The sequence below is a fragment of the Enhydra lutris genome, unplaced genomic scaffold, assembly GCF_002288905.1.
Source record: "Enhydra lutris kenyoni isolate GAN:26980312 unplaced genomic scaffold, ASM228890v2 scaffoldscaffold17, whole genome shotgun sequence".
NCBI lineage: Eukaryota > Metazoa > Chordata > Mammalia > Carnivora > Mustelidae > Enhydra > Enhydra lutris.
Window position 1 is genome coordinate 30627389 of NW_019154101.1, and position 27422 is coordinate 30654810.

General features: G+C 37.8%; 2 protein-coding genes across 2 annotated transcripts in view; one reads left to right on the plus strand and one right to left on the minus strand.

Annotated features, from left to right (window-relative positions):
- Nucleotides 1–9823, minus strand: part of LOC111147502 (mitogen-activated protein kinase kinase kinase 5) — a 228819-nt gene extending 218996 nt beyond the window's left edge. Inside the window, exon 1 of the mRNA XM_022503521.1 lies at nucleotides 9720–9823. The gene's annotated coding sequence lies outside the window, so the exon portion shown is untranslated. The remainder of the gene's footprint in view (nucleotides 1–9719) is intronic.
- Nucleotides 9824–15833: 6010 nt separating this feature from the next.
- The window catches only part of LOC111147503 (peroxisomal biogenesis factor 7), a 94002-nt gene continuing 82413 nt past the window's right edge, over nucleotides 15834–27422 (plus strand). The window contains exons 1-3 of the mRNA XM_022503523.1: nucleotides 15834–16076; nucleotides 17604–17661; nucleotides 18765–18915. Of these exons, the coding sequence (XP_022359231.1) occupies nucleotides 15947–16076; nucleotides 17604–17661; nucleotides 18765–18915 (339 nt within the window). The 5' untranslated portion in view covers nucleotides 15834–15946. The remainder of the gene's footprint in view (nucleotides 16077–17603; nucleotides 17662–18764; nucleotides 18916–27422) is intronic.

A 27422-nucleotide genomic window follows, 5' to 3' on the forward strand; every position in this document is an offset into this window, starting at 1 on the left:
CATATGATAATTGTGTGTTTAATTTTTTAAGGAACTGATACCCTGTTTCCATGTCAGCTGCCCCATTTGACATTCCTACAAGATTCTAAAACTTTTAACAGCAAAGTCTAACTAAAATAAGTGAAGAAAGATATAAAATGAGTGAGGTAAACAACTGGCCCATAATTATTGACTCCCAGAGCTTGAAGGACCCTTAGAGCACATCAGTCTAAATATCCATCATAGGGGCACCTGGGTGGCTCAGTGGGTTAAAACCCTTTGCCTTCAGCTCAGGTCATGACCCCAGGGTCCTGGGATCAGGCCACGCATCGCATCGGGCTCTCTGCTCAGCAGGGAGCCTGCTCCCACCCCCCTCCTGCCTCTCTGCCTACTTGTGATCCCTGTCTGTCAAATAAATAAATAAAATCTTTTAAATAAATAAGTAAATAAATAAATATCCATCATATATTTGAGGATAATGATTGAACTGTTTGAGTGATTATTATACTACCCTCTAGCAAACATTGATTAGAATCTTATTATGTGCCCAGCACAATGCTGTACAAGACAAAAACAAAAGCAAAAAACCTAAAAATCTCACCCTTCTCTGAAATTCTTTCACATAACTATCATATGCAGCCTTAGACATAGCAACCTATTCACCTGGACGGAAAGACCACATATTTCAATTATTTTACTTCTTGTCTATCTCCATGGGAAAGATAAACTAGTTTCAAAATGATGTGAGTTGTTAAGTATTTCCAATTTGAGTCTTTATGGGGTCCCCACAGCAGTTATAAAAACAAAAATTATATTTTTAAATATATAATTACAGATCCTTAGCCATGCCCGCCTACATTATTTTCGTTAAATGTTCTTTCACAGCATTGGCTAAGTTTAGATGTTATGCAACTCTGAGATTTGATCGATATTGAGATGAAAACCATTTCTCAGTTGAGAAAAAAACAAGTACCCCCAAAAGATGATGAGGACAGGTAGTAGACAGGCATTTTATAACAAGAATGGGAGTCCTTTCTAAGTGATACTAATGCTGTAAGTACCCTAAGTTCTAGAAATGGTCTCTCTGCAGGGCTTTGAATGCCCTGGTATCTTCCCTCTTTTTTAAGACTTCTATTCAAAGTCACAATAAGGAAATATTATACAGCCCTACAAAAGGAAGGAAAGCCTATGATTTGTGACACTATGCTAAGTGAAATAAACCAGACACAAAAAACAAATGCCACACCATCTTGCTTATATGTAGAAACTAAAATAGTTGAACTCATAGAGTCAGTGTAGAATGGTGGTTGCCAAGGCTGAGGTGGGGAAAATGTGGGAATATTGGTTAAAGGATACAAGGTTTCATTTATGCAAGATGATTAAGTTCGGGGATCTAATGTACAGCATGATGACTAGTAGTTAACCATACTGTATTGTATACTTGAAATTGACTAAGAGGGTAGATTTTAAGTGTTTTCACCCTCCACATACACATTCCAAAGGTAACTATATAAGGTGATGGGTATGTTAAGTTTGATTGTATTTATCATTTTACAATATATAGATACAGCAAAGCATGTATAAATGTATGCAACTTCTGTTTATCAGTTATACCCCAATAAAGCTGAAGAAAAGACACATGCATGATAAGGTGTGAATGACAGCAACTCTATGCTTTAGTCTTCTTGGCAATGCAGAACCTTAAAGATCAACCCATTTAAAACCTACAAACTTTTTCAAAGACTTTTCTTCTATGAGCTCAGAAAAGTCATGATTTCATAAGTGGCCAATCAGAATTTAGTATCAACACCAGAGAGCCAGTTTGTAACTATATAATTGGTAACAACCTTGCATCCCTATAATTTCAGCCTAAAAACAAAGAAAACTAGAATTTTAGGCTGGCCTCTGATGCAGAATTACAAATGTACAATGCTTGTTTGGCTTTGGAAATATTTGGAATAATTTACCTAACTTTGTTATAGTCCTCAAGCCCTCCTAGCTAGAAATGATTGATGTAATGGAAACTTCCATTTTACGTAGGAGGAAATAAAACTCTAGGGAAAGTATAGAACTAAGAAGTAAAGGGCAAATTGAGATTAAAATTCAGTATTTTTTATCATATTGCCTACTTGCATTTAAGGGAAGAATCCTCAAGTAATCATGTAAAAAATTCACAGGGAATAAATTTCTAGTCCTGGAATTTCAGGGAGTCCTTAAATCAACTTCCATTGAGACTTCTAGCAAACTTGGACTCTACCTGAGAAGTGCAGGTGTGAGGAGGGGTATAGCAAAAGGGAAAGGGGGAAATAGGAGAAGATAAGTAATATTTCATGTTTCCTATTCCACTTCTCTAATTCAACTCAAGTTGTAAACATTTATGGAAGATTTATTATGTATTGAGCATTCTTTAAGGTGCTGGAGACAAAGCAAATTAGACCTGGATTTTACTTTCAGATGCCCCAAATCCAGTATTGGAATGTGGTTTATTTATTAATATATTTAATCATTTATATTCTAGAAAACCTTGGTGATGGAATGAAATATTTTAAAACTTTATAGTCTTATATTGCAAGGTAAGGAGTGGCTAATATCTCAGAGCCCCTCAGAATTTTTTTTCCATGATCAGCATCACCATAAACAGTTTACCCCAGTTGGAACCAGCCTCTGTCCTTCCCAGAGAGACCACACTATTTTTAGCTTAGGTTGGAAAAATCTTCCTGTGCCACTCTTTGCCAAGGTTCCAGCTGTTTTTTGTTTGCTAATCTCTGTTTAGTATTGCAAAAACTCCAGAATTTTCTCAGCTTACCCTTTGCAGTATTACAAAAAATACAGTGAGGCTTTAGGTTGTATTACATGGAATTCACTCAATAATATTTCTTGAATACCTATTTCAGGTCCCGGGATATACCAGTGAACATAACAGGCAAAGATTCCTGCATTCATAAAACATATACTTCAGTTAGTAGATATATAAAAATCCAAAATTATTGAGCTCAATATAGATACACATTTTTCTCTTCTGTAAAATAAGTCCAGATTTAGGTGTCCAGGACTCCCCTGGTGGGTCCACTGTCACCCAGGATCTAAACTCCTTCACTATTTCTCCTTTCTTATCCCTATCTCGTGCTTCCATCCTCATGGTCACCTCATGATTAGAAAATGGCTGTTGTAATCCAGCCATCATGTCCATATTCTAGGCAGCAGGAAAGAGAGGAATGTCTGATCGCTTCAGCTGTTTTAAAATAGCTTTCCTAGAATTTTCATCCAATTACTCCACTTGGAGAAAGGATATCCATCAGGGAGGCTGGAAACTGTAGCTTTAAAGCTGGACACTTATATGCAACCATCAGTGTAGGGGTTTTATTACCAGGGAAGAAGGGGAAAATGGATATTGGATAGGCAACAGTCTTTGTCACAGATAACTTAATTCAATATGATGCATGTCTGCATGTGTGTGTATCTACCTATAAATAGATGATAGATAGATAGATTTATAAAGAGAAATTTTAAAGCATCATATGGGGAATTATATTTATGTAGTACTTTGGGGGTTGTTGCAAATGCATTTTAAAAAATCGTGTCTATAACCCTCATTTTAAATGTTAAACTTCTATCCATCTATAAATATTTAGAGGGCTAATTATCTCAGCTAGATGGTTATTGTTTAAGGAGCGTAGGTTATGAGTAAAATTATTGAGTAAAATGCACTATTCCTGGTTCTTAAAACAATCTGCAAATTCCTTAATGTACTTATAATTGAAATTAAAAATTTCCATTAATGTCCTAAATAAGAGGGAAAAAGCCCTTCTCTGAGGGGTCCTGTTTTGGGTTCAGGGAAGATACTGTGTGTCCCTAAATCCTTGGCCTCTTCGTGGTATGGCGGGGCATGAGACTGCAGTCAGCTGCCCCTCCTCTCCTTGTTGCCATGCCCTGAAGCTCTAGGAACTGAAAAGACCCATGGCACTAAAGCAGCAGGTGTAATGGGATGAGAGCTCTGGGCACCTGATTAAACTCAGTTCTGGTTCAGTTGTGAAGGAGCTGACTTCCTTTCTTTTGGCCTCAGTTTTCTAATTTGTAAAATGAAGGTGATTTTATTTACTGTCACAGCCGTGTATTTTATTGCTAATCACTCCTTGAAAGCTTTCTGAATTTGCATTATCTGTGTCCATTTTTTTTTTTTTTTGGTCTTAGAAACAATTTTGATTGAAGACAGATATATATATCTATATCGATATATCTATTGATATAGATATATCTATGTATCGATATCTGTCAATATCTATCTATAGATAGATATTTATATATATATATGTATATATATATAGATATATATGTATATATATCTCAATAGAGCACAGCACAGCACATTTTCCAGTTGTCCTGACAGAGAGGAAATTCCTTCAGTAGTGTATTAGTCAACTCAGGCTTCCATAACAAAACACCTATGATTGGGACGCCTGGGTGGCTCAGTGGGTTAAGCCGCTGCCTCCGGCTCGGGTCGTGGTCCCAGCGTCCTGGGATCGAGTCCCGCATCGGGCTCCTTGCTCAGCGGGGAGCCTGCTTCTCCCTCTGCCTCTGCCTGCCACTCTATCTGCTTGTGCTCACTCTCGCTCTCTCTCTGACAAATAAATAAATAAAATCTTTAAAAAAAAAAAAAAAACACCTATGATTGGGCAGCTCCAAGAGCAGATACTTATTTTCTCATGGTTCTGGTGGCTAGAAGCCCATGTTGAAGTTGGCAGTAAATTCAGTTTCTGGGAGAGGTCCCTTTTTGGCTTGTAGGCAGTCACCTTCTTGCTGCACACTCACGTGGCCTTTCCTCTGTGACTGCACGAGAAGGAGATTGTCTGGTGTCTCTTCCTCTTTTTTTTTTTTTTTTAAGATTTTATTTATTTATTTGACAGAGAGAGAAACAGCAAGAGAGGAACACAAGCGTGGGGAGTGGGAAAGGGAGAAGCAGGCTTCCCGCCAAGCAGGAAGCCTGATGTGGGCTCCATCCCAGGACCCGGGTATCAGGACCTGAGCTGAAGGCAGATGCTTAACGACTGAGCCTCCCAGGTGCCCCTCTTCCTCTTCTTATAAGAACTCCAATGGCCACAATTGCTGAACTGTGGAAAGAGCCAACATGCCCTTCAACAGATGAATGGATAAAGAAGATATGGTCCATACATACAATGGAACATTATGCCTCCATCAGAAAGGATGAATATCCAACTTTTGTATCAACATGGATGGGACCGGAAGATATTATGCTGAGTGAAATAAGTTAAGCAGAGAGAGTCAATTATCATATGGTTTCACTTACTTGTGGAGCATAAGGAATAACATGGAGGTCATTAGGAGAAGGAAAGGAAAAGTGAATTGGGGGAAATCAGAGGGGGAAATGAAGCATGATTGACTGTGGACTCTGAGAAACAAACTGAGGGTTTTAGAGGGGAGGGGAGTTGGGGGATGGGTGAACTTGGCAGTGGGTATTAAGGTGGGCAGGCATTGCAAGGAGCACTGGGTGTGGTGCATAAACAATAAATCTTGGAACACTGAAAAAATAAAATTAAATAAATTTTTAAAAAAAAGAACTCTAGTCTAACTGGATTAGGCCCCACCTTTGTGACTTCATTTAACCTTAATTACTCCCTAAAGGCTCTATCTCCAAGGTTGGGGCTTCAACATATAAATTCAGAGATGAAAGAACACCATTCAGACATAGTAACATGAAGCACAATGTTCTACAATCCTGTCTTGATCATTGTGGTGACATAGGTGATAAGCTACATATGCTATAGGTCAGTTTAAAGTCTCACATAGCTTCCTTATTTGGGACCTAACTTATTCAAATTGTATAGCTCAGCTGACAATAAGACTGGGTAATTGCTCCAAGCTCTTTCATTTCCCTCATTTAACTGGCTAAGAATGAAAAGAAAAGCTTCCTTTCACAGGGTACACATTTAGTTCAACACTCACTCTCCAGTATTTATTTATTCAGAGCAGAAGTCTGCTACAAACAACAGAGACAATAATAGTTAAGAATGACAATAAAAACACAACTTTGTCTTTCTATTTTAGGCATTTAATCATTTTTTTTTTCTATAAACTAACAGAGGAAGAAATCTAAACTTCCCTGAGCTTACTCTGTGCCTGGCATAATCCTAGGTCCTCTGCATAATTTGCTCGGTAAATCCTCACAACAGCCCTAAACACTATTATTATATCCACTTACAGAGAAGGAAATGAAAGTAACGATAACTTGACCATAGTTGTACTCATAGTCGGTAACAAAGCCTGGATTTCAATCCTGATCTTCTTAGTTCCAAAGCCCATTCTCAGCAATATTATTTTGGGTAAAGCTGAATATATGTAATTTCCAGGAGATTAAGAATCCTGTGTATTGTTAAAAAGCTTGAGACAGAACTATGTGTAGATATGGAATGATCTCCAAGATACACTGTGGGAATTTTTAACTGCTGGTTGTATATGGTATAAACTTACAAAGTAAAAAAATATATTTATAGTGACTAGTAAGTCTTGATTCTATCTTGTGTCTTGGTGCCTCCATTATTCTTCCCAGTGGCAACCACTATTAGCAGTCTCCTTGTATTTCTTTCTAGAGACATTCTATGAATTTACAAGCAGGATATATACACTTATACACATAGTTTAAAAACACAAATGGTGGCTAATTCTAAGCATTGTCCTGCACTTTGCTTTCTTTTCAGTATGCAATATATTCTCTCTGAGGAGGGAAACTGAAAAAATTAGAGGGTCTGGAGTCAGAAGGAGACTTACTTCTCACTGTATACTCTGAATAATTTTTAACCATGGGCGTGTGTTAATCTTTTCAATTATAATGCATAAATGCAAGAAAACTACTGCATATTCTTAGTCTTTGGATAAAGATCTTATCATCAAGTGGTAATATAGTAAAGAAAACCAACCCAATGTCCTTTGACTTCTCTTAATATTGTGGCACCATTAACTTTCTTCTTGAGGAGCGTGATTTTTAGCAACATTTATTTTCTGAATTCAGCTTTGGATTGTGATGCTACCTGAACTCACTATTAGAAGCAAACATTACTGTTGTTAGTGAAATATAGAATCCAGGTTTTGGGATAAAGCTTGGCCACCCTCTGGTGGTCTTAGTTTGAATAAAAATAGCCTTCAACTATAATCACTTTTCTTTATAGCAAGTCTTGGAGTCCTAATATTAAGAGATAAAAAGTACAGAATCCATCATACTTATTTTAGAGTTGAGAAAATAGAGTACCAAAAGGTAAAGCAATTGCCTCAAAAAACAAAGCAGAGAGTCCTGACATTCAGTTCATTGCTTTCTTCATTAAAAAAATAATAATTCTCTTATAAATATCTTATTCACTGAGTTTGTCACAAAAAGGATATGCTGGTATCACCCTCCAAAGGGCGAAAATAAGAAAAGCAATTACAGTTCTTACAAACTATATTAGATGCAAGCTCTTTTCAAATTTGGAAGTTAAGTTTTAGACATGAGTGAGAATTTCTGGAAGAAGTCAACCCTAAGGGGAAATCTGAAAGAGGACACAGAGTTGGCTTATGGGATAAGGAGGTAAAGATTCTTCCTGCGTAGGGGGCAGCATTAAAGAACACCCAGAAAAGTCAGTGGGTGTAGGGAACAAAAGAATCTTTCAGAAGAAATCCGTAGGCAATCCATGTTAGTGGAATGGGGGAGGGGAGATTTCATTTTCCTTTTTAGCTTCTTGAAAGTTTTCTCTTTGAAGGGTAGTAGAGAATAAAACTGAATTCTAACACTTTTCAACTTACTTAAGAACATTAATTGCCCTTAAAGTTTGTTTTTTATGCACCAGACTTTTTAAAAAGACTATTTTTTTTTAAAGAGCAGTTTTAGGTTTGCAGAGAAATTGAGGGGAAGATACAGAGATTTCCCATATATCCCCTGTCCTCACACATGCATAGCCTCCCCCATTATCAACATCCCCCACCAGAGTGGTACATTTGTTGCAATTGGTAAACCTACATTGATACATAGTCATCACCCAAAGTTCATAGCTTAGATTAGGATTCACTCTTGAAGTTGTACATTCTATAGGTTTAGACAAATGTATAAATGACATGTGTCCATCACTATGGTATCATACAGAATATTTTCACTGTTCTAAAGATTCTCTGTGCTCTGCCTGTTTATCTCTCCCAACTCTCACCATCACCCCCTCCCCCATGCAACCCCAGGCAACCACTGGTCTTTATTGTCTTCATAATTTTGCCTTTTCCAGAATGTCAGATAGTTGAAATCACATAGTATGTAGCCTTTTCAGATTGTCCTCTGTCACTTGGTAATACGCATTTAAGCTCCTTCCATGTCTTTTCATGGCTTGATAGCTCTTTTCTTTCTAGCGCTAAATTATATTCCATTGTTCGGATGTACCACAGTTTATTTATCCACTCACCTACTGAAGGACAGCCTGCTTCCACATTCCATCAGTTATAAATAAAACTGCTATAAACATCCATGTGCAGGTTTTTTTTTGTGAACCTAAGTTTTCAGCTCTGGTGGGTAAATACCAAGAAACATAATTCCTGCATCCTATGGTGAGGGTTCTGTTTGGTTTTGTAAGAAAGCACCAAACTGTCTTCCAAAGTGGCTGTGCCATTCACAGTCCCACCGGTAATTAATGAGCGTTCCTGGTGTTCCATATATTCTCACCAGCATTTGGGGCGTTGGTGTTCCAGATTTTGGCCATTTTCATAGGTATGTAGTGATATTCCAGTTTTCCTAAATAATTCTCTCAGTCATGTGGCTTCTTGATCCCTCACTATTCTACTGGCCCTTCTTAGGAAGCTCTATTTATGAGGAAACTGAGACTCAGAAATAAACTATTTGCTGAAAATCATACAGCCAACATCATCAGAGATGAAATTTCTATTCATCATTATTTAAAATGAATTGACTTACAGTGTAGTGACTTCTTTTTTACTGTGAATAATATAAAGAAGGGAGGAAGGAAGGAGAGAGAGAGTCTCAAACTACACAATAGCAAGTGCAAAGATCCTGAGGCTGGAGACTATTTGGGGTGTTTGAGGAATAAAGAAAAGCAAACCAAAAAAAAAAAAAAAATTACCGTACTACAAAACATTAAGGATCTCAGGCACTCTGAGAAGAATGCCAGACAACTTCTAAGATTTCATTTCTCAGATGAAAGCATGCCTGCCTTTTTGACCAAAGGGACTGAACAGGTTTGAAGGAAACCAGTATATTGTTCTTTTTCTTAGTTAATAAAAATGAAATGATAGATTTGGTGGGGGGGACAGACGGAGAGGGGGAGAGATTGAATCTCAAGATTGCTCCATGTCCAGCATGTGAGCCTGACATGGGGCTTGATCTCACCACTCTGAGATCATATCTGAGCTGAAATCAAGAGCTGGACACTTCCCCGACTGTGCCACCCAGGACCCCTGAAAGGATGTTTTGCAGAATATGCTGTCTTCCAGAGCTAAGAAATCTGAGGCACATAATGAGCGTGCTAGATTTTTAATGTCTGATGCTCAGATTTAAGACGATCATACACATTCCCTGAATACTTGGCAAATTGTTCTCTGTCTAGACTTTTCTTTCTTAAGAATATATAAACAACACATACGGTCCAGAGAAATAGCTTGGTCCTGTACTATGTTTGTCCAAATGTAAAATGTATGTAGTGACCAAGGTTTATGCTTATCATAAATGGTAAGATTTATGAATGAGTGAAACTTACCAAGAATCCTGGAAATGAATGATCCTGTTTTGACTGATTTCTCCCTGAGGTCAGTTCTAGGTCACTGTAGTCCGAGTCTTTATGCTGCTTAGTCATGATGGGAATTATAGTTGACCTGGATTTCCCCATTGTGTTTCCACTTGATTAGCTCTGAAATATAAAGTGCATGAGTTCTGTTTCATTCTAGACTTAAGTAGCAGGAAACTTCTGCTCTTTTCCCCAAACATACATCCTCAAATTTATAGAAGTCAGAAGCAACAGAATCTTACAACAGATGTTTCGGGCATATGGTTCTCTGACAGGGACTCTGTGGGCACTGGTATAGGAAGTTTTCACAGGCTTCCAGTTACTACTTAACAAATTAGAGCCGTTTCCTACTAATTCAAACTAATTGGACAAGAACAATCTGAATTAGTAAAATCTTTAGTCATATACTTCAAATGACCTTTCAATTATAAAAATTTTAAACTTATAGAAATATTACAAGAGTGATACATATAATTCCCATATATCATTTATCCAGATTCCCAAATTCTTAACATTTTTACCATATTTGTTTATGATTCTATTCATGCATGCCCATATTCCTTATTTTTTTCTGAACCATTTGAAGGGTTATCCTTTTATCATTCCCTTTATCTCTTACTTCTTAAGTATTTCCTAAGAATAGGGGCATTTTCTTACATAACCACAGTATAGTCATCAAATTTGAGACATTTAAAATGATGCAATATTTTTGTCTAATCGACCATTCATATGTTTTCAATTATCCCAATAAGGTGTGTATGACAGAGAGCAACTCTATGCCTTAGTCCATTTGGGCTTGGTAAACTGCTACTGCAGACCCTTAAAGATCAACCCATACAAAACCTATGAACCTTCTCAGATGTTTACCGTCATGAGCTCCAGAAATGCTATACTTTCATAAGCAATCAGAAATTAACATCAACACCAAAGAACAAGTGTTAGCACCTTGGGTCCCTATAATTTCAGCCTAAAAACAAACCAGAAGAGTTGGAGCTTTAGGCTGGCCCCTCTGCAGATTAATCAGTGTGCAGTTCCAGTTTGGTTTTGGAAATGTTTGGAATACTTTATCTCACCCTGTTAGAGTCTTCAAGGCCTCCTCGCTAGAAATGATTCATGTAGCCAAAACTCTTCCACTGTACAAAACTCTAGGGAAAGTAGAACTGAGAAATAAAGGGAAAATTGAGATCAAACCCCAGCATTCTCCTCCGTGTTCTTTGTTGTGTGGCCTATTTGCATTTAAAAGAGGAATCTTCAAGTAGTCAATTAAAAAACTCACAGGGAATAAATTTCTAGTCCTGGAATTTCAGGCAGTCCTTAACAAGCAGAAAATCAGATCAGTGGTTATTGGGGCAGGAGGGGTAGGGGTGCAGGTAGGGGCAGGTTTGATTAGGAAGGAGCACAAGGGAACTCTTCTGAGGTTGATTGAAATTTCTGTGTCTTGATAGGGGGTACATGTAGTTGTCAAAACTGATGGAATTGTACCCTTCGGGTCTGCAATAAATAAGACTTTAATAATGTGGTGGTAAGGTGTGGGGGCAGGGGAGCCACTCTCTGTTCCCACAATTAGGTTTCAGTCTTTTACTGAGCCTTGCTTGTGCATCACAAGTGTGAACTTCCCAAGTGTTTCTCAGTTGTTTTTTTTGTTTGTTTTTGTTTTTTCTCTGTTAAGCTAGGTCAGGATGTCTAGAATGGGCGAGAGTTGGCTATTTCTCTCCCTTCAGGTCAGTTAGGCTCTAGTTAACTAGTTTTCTCTGAGGGGCAGGCCTTGTTAAGAACCGAGTGTTCTGGCATGTTCCAAAATGGTTCCCCCCACCTCAACCACCCCACTCTCTGCCAGAAACAGGGGGTGATTTTTCTCTGATGTTTACTGTGGGAACCTGGTTGGCCTCATGAAAGTAACTCTCATATTTTGGGTCCCCCCCTCTGATGGAGTCTCCTTAGAGATTTTAACTCTTAGACTTCTCTGCACTGAGCCTCTAGTAATTTATGAATTCTAGTTCGTGTTTTCTTACATAGGCACTGGGGTCTGTGCACGACTACTGAGTCTTGGCTCTGGTAAGCCATGACTTGCTGCATTCACCTGTCTGACGCTCCAGTCAACAGGGTAGAGGTTTGCTATGTGTCCTCCCATCAAAAATCTAAGAAGAGTTGTTAATTTACAGCTTTTTACTTGTTATGAGGACAGAGTAGTGACTTCCAGTCTCCTTACGTACAAAATCAGAAACCAGAAGTATAGGTTTAAAAAAAAAAAAAAACCACACATTTTTATTTTAAATGATTACATACTTACAGAAAGGTTGGAAAAACAATTCAAAGTAATCCTGTATAAACTTCATGTAGATTCCCAAATATCACCTTTGCTTTATCTATGTAACCATCTGTTTAAGTACCCGTTTTCTAATTTTTAAGTGTTTGAAACATAGTACATATTTCCTAAAAACAAGAACACAGTCCTACATAAACACAATACAGTGACCAGAATCAAGAATTTGGTATTGGTATAAAACTACTAACTAATCCACAGACTCTTTTCAATTTCTGCCAATTGTCCCCTATTGTCCTTTACAGCAAAAGAAAAACATTTTCTAGTCCAGGATCTAATACAGGATCGTACGTTGCTTTAGTTGTGACGTCTCTTGAGTGTGCTTAAATAGGCAACAATTCTTCAGTCTTTCTTTACTTCAATATTTTTAAAGAGTATAGGCCAGTTATTTTGTAGAATGTCAGTGAGTTTGAGTTTGTCTGATGTTTCCTCGTCATCTGCATTCCTCAGGTATACAGTGGTTTGGGCAGAAACATCACAAAAGTGACGTTGTGTTCTTCCCAGTGCATCAGTCAGGAGGCACATGATGTTATTTGAGCCATTATGGGTGATGCTGGATCACTTGGCCAAGGGTGGTGTTTGTTAGGTGTCTTCATTGTAAAGTTACCCAATTTCCTTTTTTAACTAATAAGAATCTAGTGGGGAGATACTTTGAGATTATGCAAACATCCTTTTTCTCTTTATACTTCCTCCCACTAGTTTTAACATCCATTGACGATTCTTGCCTAGAATAATTATTATTATGGTGATTGCCAAATGATTATCTTGTGATTTTTGTCATTTCTTCTGTCTTTATCAATAGGAACTCTACCATAAAGAAAAACTGCCTCCTCTCCCATTATTCTTTTCGGTCTGGTTTCTTAGATTCTTACTTTATTTAGTAGGTTATAATCTGTAACAAGCAATATTTTAACTGGCCCATATATGCCCAGGAAAGGCCCCTTCCAGAGAGTTCCTGTAACATTTCCACAGTCTTTATAATGTTTTCGTGCACTTCCTTACTTTCTAGCAGAGGAAGGTTTCCAGGCCTTGCCATTATGTTAACATCTTTAAATGACATTAAAACTTTTCTTAAGCTTATAGGAATTTATTTAATTCCAACTAATTTGAGGATTTCACTGTGCTTAAAACACTAAATAAGATGGTCACACTTGGTGCCTCTTCCGCACACCCTTCCACGTGAAGTGGCTACTTCTAGAAGGAAAGTTTGGGGACTGGCTTTTAAGTTCCTTCTTGTTTGCAGGTGCAGACACTCATGGCTGACTAGCTGTCTGGGCCTCTTGTCTTCTCTGTGACTGTGAGTTTAAAGAACTTGAGGGCTCCCACTCTGTGTTTATTTGGTCAAGGTGATGTAGTTTAAATTGGAATGTAAATTGTCTGTGTCTAATATAGTAAGTGACTGCAGCCACGATGTTGACACTGATTCAGAAGCTCACAAGTCATCTTGGGCCACTTTCAAAAACACAAAATATGGGAGATGAGAGTGAAGTGACATCAACCACCTTGCGGTCTCAGGTTCCCACAAGGGCAAAAGTCATGAAAATAATGAAACAAATGCACTAGAGGGTATGTGTCGTACGCAAACCCTAATTAAAGCTGTATTTCTGAACAAACTGATTAATTAACTAATAGGATCCATCTGTGTGTCTCCCCTATATGTCCCTAACTCCTCTTCCTCTGACAACTTTTACATATGCATGTTTTCCCCAAGGTTCTATTTTTGGCCCTTTTCTCTTTTCAAAAAAAAACTCTTTTCCTGAGTGAGGACAATTCTCTCCATGACTTATGTATCTTCTACATGCAAATAGAACTCTTGCCTTAGTCTCTGACTGCAATGTCCAATAGTCCATAAGAAATTCACATTCAATGTGTTAAAACTGGAGCTCATTTTCTTTCCATACCTGCTTCTCCTCCCATGGTCCTTATTTCAGTGAAGAGTCCTTGTACTGACCCACACACCAAAGTTAGAAATTTGGAAATCATTTTGACACCTCCCTGTTCCTTGTGTATCATTTATTTTAAGTTACTGCCTTAAAATCTCATCTGACTCTACTTTACACTCCCCTTACTATAATCTTTTGTTTGAACAAATGATAAAGTCCTTTAACTGGACTCCTCATCTCTGATCTCTGTCCTCCCAATTAGTGTTGCCAAAAGATCTCTTATTATTTTTTAATTAAACCTTTTGTTTTGAAATTATTTTAAATTCACGTGCAGTTATAAGAAACAGGACAGTGAGTTCTGGTGTACCCTTCACTCGGTTTCCTCCAATGGTAATATATTGCAAAACTACAATATAATACTACAACCAGGGCATTAACATTGACATTCAATAGACAGAACTTTTTCATCACCCAAAGTAGTCCTCATATTATTCTTTTATGGCCAACCACTTACACTCATCTGTAACCCCTGGCAACCACTAATCTGTTCTCCATTTCTATAATGTCATTTCAAGAACATTATATAAATGAAATAATACAGTATGGAAGCTTGTGGGGTTGACGTTTGTTACTTAGAGTAATATTTTGGACATTTATCCAGGAAACTTTTTGACACAAAAGATCTTTTAAAATGAACATGTAATTTATCACATTGAAAACTCTGATGGTTCCCCATTGTTTAAATTCCAATAGAAATCCAATTCCATTAGTATAGTTAGTATAGCATGCAAGACTCTTCGTGATCCAGCCCCAGTACAATACTCTAGTCTCTTCACCCAAGTCTTCACCTTAGCCCTTCTCTATCTGGCTAGGCTGAGTCCTGGTAGCTACAGTCTTCTATGGATCATGTTCCTTCCCTCCTCCTCCCTCTTTCCCTTTCTTTCTTTCCATCTCTTGCGTTGCTCATGTTATTCTTGATCCTACAATGACCTCCATCTCCTTGTCTGTTTAAAGAAAACCTCATCATTTACTTATCACAAATACCTTCTTTTTTGAAGCTGTTCCTCCAGCACTGACAACTTCCTTTTAAAAATACCTGTATATATTTCTAATAGCACCTACAGTATTTTGATCACAGTTAATTGTTGACAGGTTAGACCATCTCTAGAGGACATCTTATTGCTTTTAAACCCCAAGTACCTAAAGCTTTTAAACCCTAAGTACCTAAAACTGTACTTGGTGTATAGTTAAGCTGACCCATATGACAAGGTTTGTGCAGGTTTCCCTGGCTTCATTATTAAATGCATTCTCTTTCACTCTCAACAGTGTCATATGTGACAAATAAATTATATGTAGTCACCTTCTGCATAGCACATGCTTTGTAAATGTTTCAATGAATGAATGAATGAACTTTAATTTTCCTTAGCCTCGCACCTGAGCATTAGTTACTATACAAAATACACAGTGAGAATTTTTAAAAAGTTAACTGCTTATGATATCTTTTTTTCCTAGCTTCACTCCCGCCTGATTTAACATTGCTGCAAGTTACCTTGGACAACACAGCACTCAATTGCCTTTTTGCTCGCTGCTTGGTTTCAGAGTTGCTGTAGCTTGTCTTACTTTGTAATCGTCAGAAACACTTCTTGATGCCAGTCTTCCGAAATCTCAATGAACTAATAAAAGCCAAAAAACCTCCGCAGAGAAAGCTGATACGCAAAAACAGAAGTTGTCAGAATCATCACCTAATCCTAGAATCACAGTTCAGGGTAGGTGGCGCCAATCGCTTTGTTTTGCCCCAAACAAAAATGGGCTCCGACGGAGTCAAGGCCCTTTCCTTTGCGAACCAATCGAAATCTAGCATTCAGGGATCCGGGTGGCCTCATTTCCGCCTCGTCTTCCTGGGCCTCTCAACTTGGCGAGCCGGAGCTGTCGGCTTCCGATCCGGAACGGCTGTGGCGACCCAGGGGCGGCGAGGCTCGGAGGCGGCGGGCGGGATGAGCGGGGCGCTTGGCGGAGCGGTGCGGACGCTGCGGGTGCCGGGCCGCCACGGCTACGCGGCCGAGTTTTCCCCGTACCTGCCGGGCCGGCTTGCCTGCGCCGCAGCCCAGCACTACGGCATCGCGGGTGAGGCCGCGCCGCCGGGGCGGGGGCGGGTTCCCGTCGAGCCCCAGCTTCACGCTGCCGTCGGAAAATCACTTCCGACAGTAGACAGTGCTACAAATGAACACCAGGGGGAGCCTGTGAACGGGCCAGTTCCCGCTTCCTCCTTTGTCCAGTGTGGGAAGTGGGTCTGGAGACCGAAGTCCATGGTTTTTTCCCAGTTACGGTGCGGAAGTAGCTCGTGGGAGGTGCCTACTGGCTCGTGTCTTTATTCCTTAGCGCACCGTCTCCACCGCCACCTGAGCCTCTACCCTACCCCCACCTCCAGGCACAAGCCACTTGTAGGGAGTCGGCTTGGCGCTGTGATCCCTCCTTGGAAGGCGACGGTCTGCAGGGTCACCCCTGCGGGCCCTCCCACTACCTGCTAATGAGTTCCCCATCCCCACAGTTTGCATCTCCAGGCTGTCTGGGTGGCCCTCAGCGGACTCTTGGCTTCTAACAATTGATCCAAGTTCTGCCCCCACTTTTGTTGTCTCTGGAGCAATACCCACACAGTTGTAAGCGGTTGCTGGAGGTTCAAATTCATTGTCTCTTCAAGGACTAGATTGAAAGGCGGGGTTCCATTCGTAAATTTGCAACTTTTGATTTGTATCCTAGCTGTTATTTACGCACTGAAGCTCCGTGCATAATGTCAGCTTTTGATAGTTTGTTTTCTGTTTTTTTTTGTTGTTGTTGTTGTTGTTGTTGTTTGGTCTTACAGCTGAAAAAAAATGTGATTTCTAAAACTCAGAGGGCAAGAAAGATTTAATTATGTTTTCACCACTTAGCTCTTACTGCTTGCATTTGCACATTCAGATTTACAATACTTGCCCACTAGTTAGGTTGAAACTCATGAGTTTGTTATTTTAAATTAAATCCTTTGTAAAAACTTACAAGGAGTTGATATTTAAAAAAAAAAAATCAGTCGTGTGTAAATAGAGTGTTTTTACTCCCTCAGTCTGTATAACAAGTACAAGTTTTAAAATATGCTTGTCCTTAGTGAAATAATTCATTTTTGGTAGATAACGTAGTATTCAGCACTTTACCACCTAGTATGTGGTAAATTCCACTAGATATTTTGTTTTAAAATCCCATGTTGAATGTATTTTAGGTTTATTGGTGAGGCAGGGTAATGTAGTAGAAGGAGCGGAGGAGTTTCTGGGGTCTGTAGGCCAAAGGTTTCTCAAGTGTAAAAACAGATGACAACACCTGTGTGGGAGTTTATGTGCCTCACACCCTGCCTGGCCACAGAATATGAATTCAAATATCTCTCCTCTCTGTTAGAGCTGTGTCTGGATTCCAGACATAGGTAAGATAAGTTTAATATTTCATGGTTGAGGCATAGTATAGAAAGAAATGGAAAGCACATTCCTGATCATTTTGTATACATAGTCTCAATAACTAGGGAGGAATTTGTGGTAGTAAAATTAGGTGCTCAGTGCTCCATCCCCTTTGACCTTAGATGCTCTCCTGACAAGTTCAACAGCATAACTTTGATTTCCCCCCCCTTAGGCTGTGGGACCCTTCTAATATTGGATCAAAATGAATCTGGGCTTAGACTTTTTAGAAGGTAAGGTGGCTCTCAGGATTAAATTTACGTGTATTCTCTGTCGCTATTAAAGCCTTAATATAATTAGATTTTGAATCTTTTTGATGAGTAAAAGATTTTTTAATTTTTAGATTTGCAGTAGAAAAAAAAGTCAGCATTTGCATGGTATAGAACATATTTTTGCCAGTAAGTTGTGATTATATTAATTTTTCTTCTAAAGGCCTTGTCTTTTAGGGCCAAGTTATAAATTATGAAGCTCAAACATAAAAAAAGTGTGTAAATTGGTTAGTATACTGTGGGACATTTCTAACTTTGCTGTCTTCTTCACATAGTTTAATTTTACTTATTCAGGAGCTGATAGTCCATTTTGTGAGTTACCTAAGCACTTCTTGCCCTTTCTTTTTTCTATGACTGTCTTAACTGTTGGACTTATTAACTCTTCTGGCAGGGTTAGTCAGTGTCAGAGAAAAGAAAGCAAATCCAGAAGATAATTACCTGCTCATAGCTGAGGTGAAAATTTTACGTGGAAAGTTGAAATAATTGGTCTAAATTAGTATTATGAAGTGCTTGCTGCTCCCTCCTACCGACCACAAAAACCGGTGAGCACACAGGTATGGCATCACGGCCTCACGTAAATCGTGCCCAATTTCTAGATGGGAGACCTAATTTTAATCTAGCTCTGCAGTTTTCTGTTTTATGTATGACCTGGGCTGTTCTTTTCTCTTTTTTTATTAATCTGTTTTTTAAAGATTTTATTTATTTTTGCAAGAAAGAGAGAAAGAGAGAATGAGCACGAGCAGGGGGAAGGAACAGAGGGAGAAAGCAGGCTCCCCATTGAGCAGAGAGGCCAATGCGGGACTCGATCCCAGGACCATGAGATCATGACCTGAGCCAAAGGCAGATGCTTACCCACTGAGCCACCCAGGCACCCTGGGCTGTTTTTTCCACCTCTCTGAATGCATTCTTTATCTGTCAAGTGTCTGCTGTGCTTATCTTCCATAATCATGAAGACTTTGTGAAATAATATGTGATAAACTTGAAGAAAAGCTGTAAAATTATGATTGTTATTTTATGTTCGGCTGCCTAAGTAGCCGTGTGTTCTGTTTTCACTTTTCCTGGTGTAGCTTTGACTGGAACGATGGTTTGTTTGACGTGACCTGGAGTGAGAACAACGAACATGTCCTGGTCACTTGTAGTGGCGATGGCTCGCTGCAGCTGTGGGACACTGCCAAGGCCACGGGGCCCCTGCAAGTCTACAAGGAACACACTCAGGAGGTAGGAAGGCAGTCTTCCTGGGCCGATTATTTTTCTTTGGATGAAATCCACTCGGGGATGGAAGTATGGGGACACGAAGTTTAAGTTTGGTATTTCTTATACATGGTGGATGTCATTTATTATTTGATTATTGAAACATAAAGTACATCTTGGCCCAAGAAACTCGGAAAGAAGAAAAGGTCAGGCTTCTCATTAGTCCGTGAGAACGCCTCCAGTACTGTAAGTATGCTGTGGCCCCATTTTCTCTAGAGAGGCCTGTCACTTTCCTACCCCTGGATATGCCTGCCCTAAGACTGCCTGGAGACAGAGGTAGGCGGACTTTTCACAAAGACTTCACAAGATTGCCTCTAGGGCTTCAGGAAGGCACAGGATTTTCAGAATATATTGGAGCAAGAACATCAACTACTGATTATGAGACAGAGCTTACTGAAGAAATTGGGAATTGAAAGCCAGTTCATGTGTGTAGGTTCTGTGTGTGTGTGTGTGTGTGTGTGTGTGTGTGTGTATATATATATATATATATATATATATATATATATAGGTAGTGTAGAAAATAGTTTGGTTTTCAATCATATAAAACTACATATGTATTTTTAATGGACGTGATGGTAAAGATAATCCCTTTTGGTGTTGTAGTTTAAATGTTTAAAAATTTTCCTCAAGGTAGCAGTAGATCCTTCAAATGAAAACTTGCACATTTACATTCAAACTTGTGTCTGCCACAGTGTCTGGCCCATGGAAGGCCTCCCGTCAGTGCTTATTAGATGCAAGAATATTAGTCTTTTGTAATAAAAAGATTAGTCGTGTGAGGATTCCAGAAATCATTGTGTAGCTATTGCTATTAAAAATCAGTATCTCTAAGATTATGACTGAAAATAATGGAAAATTTTAGTTCCTCTATTTTATGGTGAAGCCTCTTTGAATAAATGTACTTATAAGGGATCATGTTTTCATAGAATCACTGAAAACAACTTTGGTAAAGAAGAAATTTTAGTTTCAGGATTGTCAGTGCAAGAATCCCCACAAAGCATCATGTCCACAATTTGGACATTTTCGTGGTACCTTCATGATTTTTGCTTTTTTCTAATACCACTTATTTTGTTTGTTTGTTTTGTTTTGCTTTAACATTTTTCCTCTCAAAAGGTTTTTTCTTTCTTTAAAAATCTTTGGTGCTTTATATTGTTTGTCTTATAAATTCTAGGACTATAGCCAACAGGTCATAAAATAATATGTCTAATTATGTTAAATGAGGTATATTGATTTAATATATTTTTTAAATGACCCTTACTTGTTATTCCACTTATCCTAAAACAGTTATATTTAGGAAGCTGTGGAACTGATAACTAACTTAAAAGGTACATTTATTAGTTTTTAATGTACATTAAAATAAATATGTAATGAATGAAATGAAATGTAGGTACCAGTTAAAACCATCTGTGTACATCCAGTGGTGTGGGTACTACTATTCTCTGGGAAATACTGCCCTAGAATGTTGCTGATGACAGTCACTCAGCCTTGACTTACCTCAGTGAAAGGGGATCACACTATCTCACGAAATAACTTATTTGACTTTAGATTGCTCTAATGTTTAAGAAAAATTGCCATCTTAAGCCCAAATCTACTGTCTGTCAAGCAACTATTTTTTTTAATGCTTTTCTCTGAAGTGATGAGAGTGAGTCCAGTCCCCCTTTTCCAGGGAACCCTTGAAAATGGCCACCATGACCCCTTTTAGTCTTTCCTCTTCCGGACTCTGTATCTGTAATTCTTTTAGCCTGTCTTCAGATTACATGGTGTCTGTATCTTTTACCCTCTTGGTAAATTTCTTCACATTTTTCCCTTTTTCATAGTCATTTCTGACATTGCCTACATTATTTAATTCTAGAAATGTGATGATCAGTGCTGAGCTTTTTAAGGCTTTGCCACCATAATCTTAAGCCTCTGGCTCTAATATTACCTAACCTGGCTTCCTGTCCGTTTCTTGGCCCTGTGATAGTGTTGGGTTGCTTTGAATCCACTGGTAAGGCACCTCCATCTCTGCTATTTGAACTGCTGTGAAGTCAGGTTTATATCATTCTATAATGATGTAACTGGGTTTTTTTTTTGAGCTGAAGACGTCTTTTGGGTTTTTTGTTTGTTTTTATTTTCTTTCAGGCTTTTTCCCCCTTAATTTCTTTTCAGGTGCAATTTTTGATAAGTGCTTACATCATTTAGGGTGCCTCGGCTGTCTGTGTAATGGAGACTACAACTAAAAGCAGGTCCAACAGTCAGAGTTTATTATCTCACACGACCAAGTATCTGGAGGTGGAATGGGTGCTGGCTTGGTTATTCAGGCTTGACAATGCCATCAAATACCCAAGTTGTCCTTGCCTTTGCACTGTTATCTTCAGTGGGTCTTCTTTTCTCCTTATGCTGCTTATAGTCGCAGCTATCATCTTATCACCTTTCAAGGTCAAAGGGCAAAAAAAGTGAATGTCCCTGTCTTGGGACGTTTTTGAGGAAAAGCTTCCTCCAGCAGACATGCTTCTTCACATCTGTGTAGCTAGAAGAGCATTGTATGCCCAGTCCTAACCGTGTCCCTTATGAGGAGACAAGCAACCATTCCTGCCTTCACTTAAACAAGATTCGGCCCAGGGGTGAGGAAGGGACAGAGCTTTTCCCCTGAAGGACAAAATTAGGGTTCTGTGAGCAAGGAAGAAAGGGGGATTGGCCCCACTACGATATACTTGTCCTTCTCACATTCGTTAGTAAAAATCAAAGTATGCCAAGCAGCGTGATGAATAAAGAAACTGTAGGATACCCTCTGTAAGACTGAAAGACTGTGAAGAGAAAGAATTTCTGGTGATTAACTTAAGGCTTAGTTTCATAATACCAAATATTTGGCATTTTTTTCATTGAGGAGACATACAGCATATATTCAAAGCATGTCTCTATAACAAATACTCAGAAACACTTAAAAGGATGTAAGGGCAAGTGAAAGTTTTGAGGAGCTAATAAAAATTTGTTAAATAAGTAAGTGAACAAGCATAGCTGATTTCCTTTTATTTTTTTTCCCCCACCAACATGTTCAAGTATAGCAAACAATGGGTCGTTTTTTTCCCATGGGTAATAGTATAGAATAAGGATGAGCAGCCTAGTTTCAGTCAATTTTGGGTTGAATCCTGGCTCTGTAACTTATCTGCTGTGGGACCTTGGGCAAGTTACTTATTTCTCCTAAGCTTTCTTTATTTGCAAACTGAGGATAAGAGTAGTCTATGTCATAGGGTTGTTGTAAGTACTTAGAACAGAACCAACAATATAAACAAATATGTGCTATTATTATTATATATAATTTTTATATATATATAAAATAAGATATATAATAAATAAGATATATATATCTTATTATACTAGGGTTAGAGAGATAGAGAACAAGTTAGGAAACCTGCACTTACCCATTTCATCACTTGATAACTGAGAAAATATCTAATCAATTTTCAGATAATCAGATGAGAAGGTGCTGAAGTGAAAAGGAGAAATCCAAGACCTGGGACCTAGATACATTTTAGGCCTGAGGAATGAAGTGCTTGGTGAAATGGAAAGAAAGAAAAACACAGACATTATCTGTGTGCATGGCTTCTAAACTTAGCATCAAAGCAAGAATCCGATTCTTCTCTCCATTGTTTAACTGCTGTCCGCAGAGGCCATTATGTCTTTTGAGCCCATTAAATACCTGTGGCTTAGCCTGGCTGAGTATATAGCAGTGGAAGAATAGGAAAATTTAAAAACGACCCAGCAAGAAGAAGAAAGGGTGAACTGAGAATTTTGTTTCTGTACTTCATGACTTACAACATGGTGCTATTGACAGTCAGGAATGACTTTCAAGGTGACATTGACTCAGCTTAATGTTTACATCAGTATCTAGTTTCCCATGTACTTATTACAGTTTTTAAAAATAGTTAACATTTGTCTTCATTGTCAAATAGTAATCTTATCAATTTGCTGAATTTAATTTTTAAAGATTTGATCTACTTAAAGTTTTTGTTTATGAAAACTTAGCTTTGAAGTAAGTATGCAACCCTTAGTATCTCATTGGGTAGAGAATGTATTTAACTATATGCTTTGTAGTAAAGATGTGCTATATGGTTAAGACCTGCTTACTTTAAAAAATTAATGATTTACTCCTATGATACGATAGAAGCTGAAAAGTTTATAATGATGGATGCCCATAAATATATTAATGCAGACTGACAGTGAGTCATGCATTTAACACCAATTTGTTCCCTTTAGAAATTGCATTTATGTTTAACTGTGCAACAGACTTCTCAGCTAAAGAGTCTTTCCCCTCCCTCGCTTCCTCCTCTCTTCCTTTTTTCCAGGACACAATTGGACTTGATACAGTTCCTTGTGGGTATTTAGTCACCTAAATTCTGGAGTAGGTTACTGCAGTAAGATTTTTATTACAATTTAAAATATGTGTAAAGCTTCCCCCCCAAAATTGTGATTATGGAGAAAACTAGTTTCCAATCATGTGTCTGTTGAGTCTTTCTGGATTTTACAACAAATAGGATGTGATAGATATCCTTCACTTTGTAATCCTTATGTTCCTAAAGCATTCACTTTTTTTTGTTTGTTTTGTTTAATATCTTGAAGTTTTAATTGTATTTAAAAAGCCAGGTCTGGAGGCACCTGGGTGGATCAGTAAGTTGAGTATCTGACTCTTGGTTTTGGCTCAGGTCATGATCTCAGGGTTGTGAGATCAAGCCCCACGTCAGACTCTGTACTGGGTGTGGAGCCTACCTAAGATTCTCTCTCTTCCTTTCCTCCTCCCCCTGTTCACATTCCCTCTCTTGGAAAAAAAAAAAAAAAGACTCCCCCCCGCCCCCACACCTCTCTTTCTCTCTCTCAAAAAAGAAGCAGCTAGATCTGTCCATACTGGTTGCACATGTTATGGACCAGGCATATGCTAGTCATTGAAGATGCAAATATGAATAAGACTCAGGTGCTAATTTATGGTAGTAGTTCTCAACATTCAAGCAAACCATTTAATTCAGTGTGATCATATTGAAAAGAAGTGTCTAGAAGGTACAGAGAGGGCACAAGAGAGATGCCATTTGAGCTGAGTCTTGGACAATTAGTAGAAATCCACTGGCAGCCCAAAGGGAAGAGGGCATGTCTGGTGGAGAGAAGCATTTCTACAGGTGCAGATCTGTGAAAGAGCAGGACATGCTCGGGCACTCCGTAGGTCCCTTGGTGTGACTGGAGCCTAGAGTGTATGTGTTGGATTCTAACCTACTAGAATCACCTAAGGGCCTTTAAAAAATCTTCATACCCAGGTCTCAAATGTCTGGGAGCTGGAACCAAGCTTTATGTAGATTACCAGATGATTCCAGCATGCAGCGATGTTTGGAAGCCACTGCTTTAACTTAGTAGGCATTCCGTTCTCATGACCTTAATAAGTATATTGCTTAATATTTTGAGGGTTGTAGATTCAAAATGTAGATTTTAACAAATATTTAATAAAAAGCATGATTTGATTTGCTTTACAAAGGGGTGAACTCAAAGCTTTAAAACTTTTTTTTTTTTTTAAGAAGAGGAGGTGATAGATTTAAATAGATGGAAACTGTAATGGAATATTTTTGGGTCAAGAATGAGTTTCATGCATGACTACTACCGCTCTATCTGTAGTCTCCTGTCATATACTCATTGTGGGTCTCAAACTCTGTGCTTGTCTCCAAAGTAGGTTGGTGAGTGAATCATTTCTAGAAATTAGAACCGCATGCCTCCTACTTTAGATCTGGAAGGAAACATACATAGGAAACATATGTACAGTCTTATTTGATAATTTTGAATCACGTGAAACTAGAAGTTTTTTTTTTTTAGTTTAGCTATGAACTGATATCCAGTGAAGTTATCCTATGGAATTATTGGCAGAGCTATTTAAGTATATTTAGAATTTACGTTTTATGTGAGACAGGGAGGAATTTTATATATATTTTATATATACATGGATATATATGTGTATATATATTTGTATATATATGTATATATATATATATATAATAATTATCTCTGTATATATTTCAAAAAAGAAACAGTGGGAAGATAATCCAAAAGCTAATAAAAGTGGTTACCTTTAAAGGGTGTGGGGAAGAAATAATCAGGGGAGAGGGGACAAGGATGGATAATTTCTCCAATATAATTTGTATTATACTTTTGGTCTTGGAACAGTTGAAATATTTTACAAAATTAAAAATCACCATTTAATTGAAAAAAGCAATTGCTAAAAACTGAAAACAAACAAATTAATCTAGTGGTATATCAAATTGGCATCATAACCAGGTATTGAAAATAATTATTTCTAGTTACTTTTAAAATACAGTATTGTGATTGTCCATAACCAAATGAGGTACATCTGATAAACAAAAAGAATTGCAAAGAAGTTGTAAACTGTATTCAGAAAGATCAGTATTGTTATTTTGAAACTCTTATAGTATAGAAAGACAATTATCATATTGTTTAATTCATATGTGGACTGTAAGAAACAGCACAGAGGATCATATGGGAAAAGAGGGAAAACTGAATGGGTAGTAATCAGAGGGACAAACCATGAGAGACTCTTTACTCTAAAAAACTAACCGAGGGTTGCTGGAGGGAAGGTGGGTAGGGAAAGGGGTAAATGGGTGATGGGCATTAAGAAGAGTGTGACGTGATTTGATGAGCAGCGGGTGTTATATGCAACTGATGAATTATAGAACTCTACAACTGAAACTAATGATGTACTGTATGTTGGCTAATTATTTAAATTTTAAAAAGCTCATATTAAATTGTAGGTTAAAGCATAACAGTAATTATGTTACCAGAAATCAAAAATTTTTATGTAAGAGAAAATGATGAGAATAAATAAGAGATTTTATTTTAAAATTGAGACATATCTGTACAGACTCATTTATTTTTCTATGTTTAGAAAAATACATATATCTTGGTTCTTTGGACTATAAAGACCAAAAAGCAGTGACAACTCAGTCACAGTGAATATCCCTAGTGCCCAGATTACTGCCTCTAAATACCGAGGAAATGGGATCTTTGCAGAGATTGTTGATTCCAGGACTGAGAGGAAACATACAAGATGAATCTAAGACATCCTCTTGTGTCAGAAAACTATGAAAAGCCAATGGAATGAACATCAAAAGTTTAGAAGAGACAATGTGTAGAGAGATGATACGCTTACATGTATATTTCCACCCATTACATGGAGTTGTCATCATTAAGAAACAACCAGTAGGTCACCACTGAAGATTACTAGGACAGTGGACTCATTCTGAAAATTGTTAAGATAAAGAATCAAGGCACTTATCTGGCTTTCCTAAATGAATTTTATTGTGGAATAATCAGATGCTTGATGTGGAAAATTTCTCATAACAGAATCCTGGCTAATAATTACAGAAGGAATAGCATAATTAGAAAGCCCACCATTGAGTTTCCTCACATGAAGTAATGACTGTAGGCAAAGGTTATCTATGGATGCTGAAACATTAATTTAACATTGTTCCATCTTCTGAATAGTTTCAGGATCACTAAAAATGGGTAAACCAGCAATTATACACCTAATACAAAAGGAAGCTGAAAAAAAAAAAGATTGAACTGAATGTAATCAAGCCTCTAGACCTAACTTCCAGCTTAAAGGAATGGGAAGGGTGAAGGAGAATGGTGACACCATGAGGAAACAGTTAGCCAAATCCAGAGTGTAGAAGATTCTACAGGAGCATTAACTTTGTGTCTTCAATAATTATAAATGTCATGGGAAGAGTGGGTGGGAAAAGCAAGGTGGTAAAGGAGGACTTTCCTAGATTAGGAACATAACAACTAAATGTAAAATGGATTTTGTTTGTTTTCTGGTTCAAATAAACCTACTATAAAAAGACATTTTTGAGACACTTGGGAAAATAAGAATGTGGACTGAGTTTTGGATGATCTTAAGGAACTGTTATCTTTTTAGGTGAAAATAGCCTTGTGCTTCTATAAGAAAGAAAAACATCCTTACTTGCTTAATTATGAGTGAAATGGTCTGATGTTAAAATACTCCAGCAATCGTTAATGGGACAGATGAAACAAGGTGGCAAAATGTTGATGATTTTGGAAAGTATGTGATGGATACCTGGGGATTTATTATGATATTTTTTCTTTTATGTGCATTAAAAAATTTTTATAATGATAAATTTTAAAAACTTGTTTCACATTAAAAGAAATATGTATCCTTTTATAATTGCTCAGTAATTAAAAATCAGTGTCCCTTTCCTTTGTATTGATACAGATAAGTATGAACATTCTGGACATAGTTTCTATTTGATGATTTTTAATTAAATAGACCAACTTAAAAAGGGCAATGCTATACAGCAGATTAAAAATGAGCTCTTTGGTTATTGCTTTCAGTAATAAAATCTGTCCTCTCAAACAGTGGTTTTGATGAAGTTCAGATTTCATAAGGCAGCACAAAATATTTTTCAGGTTTTTTTTTTTTTCTTTTTGCA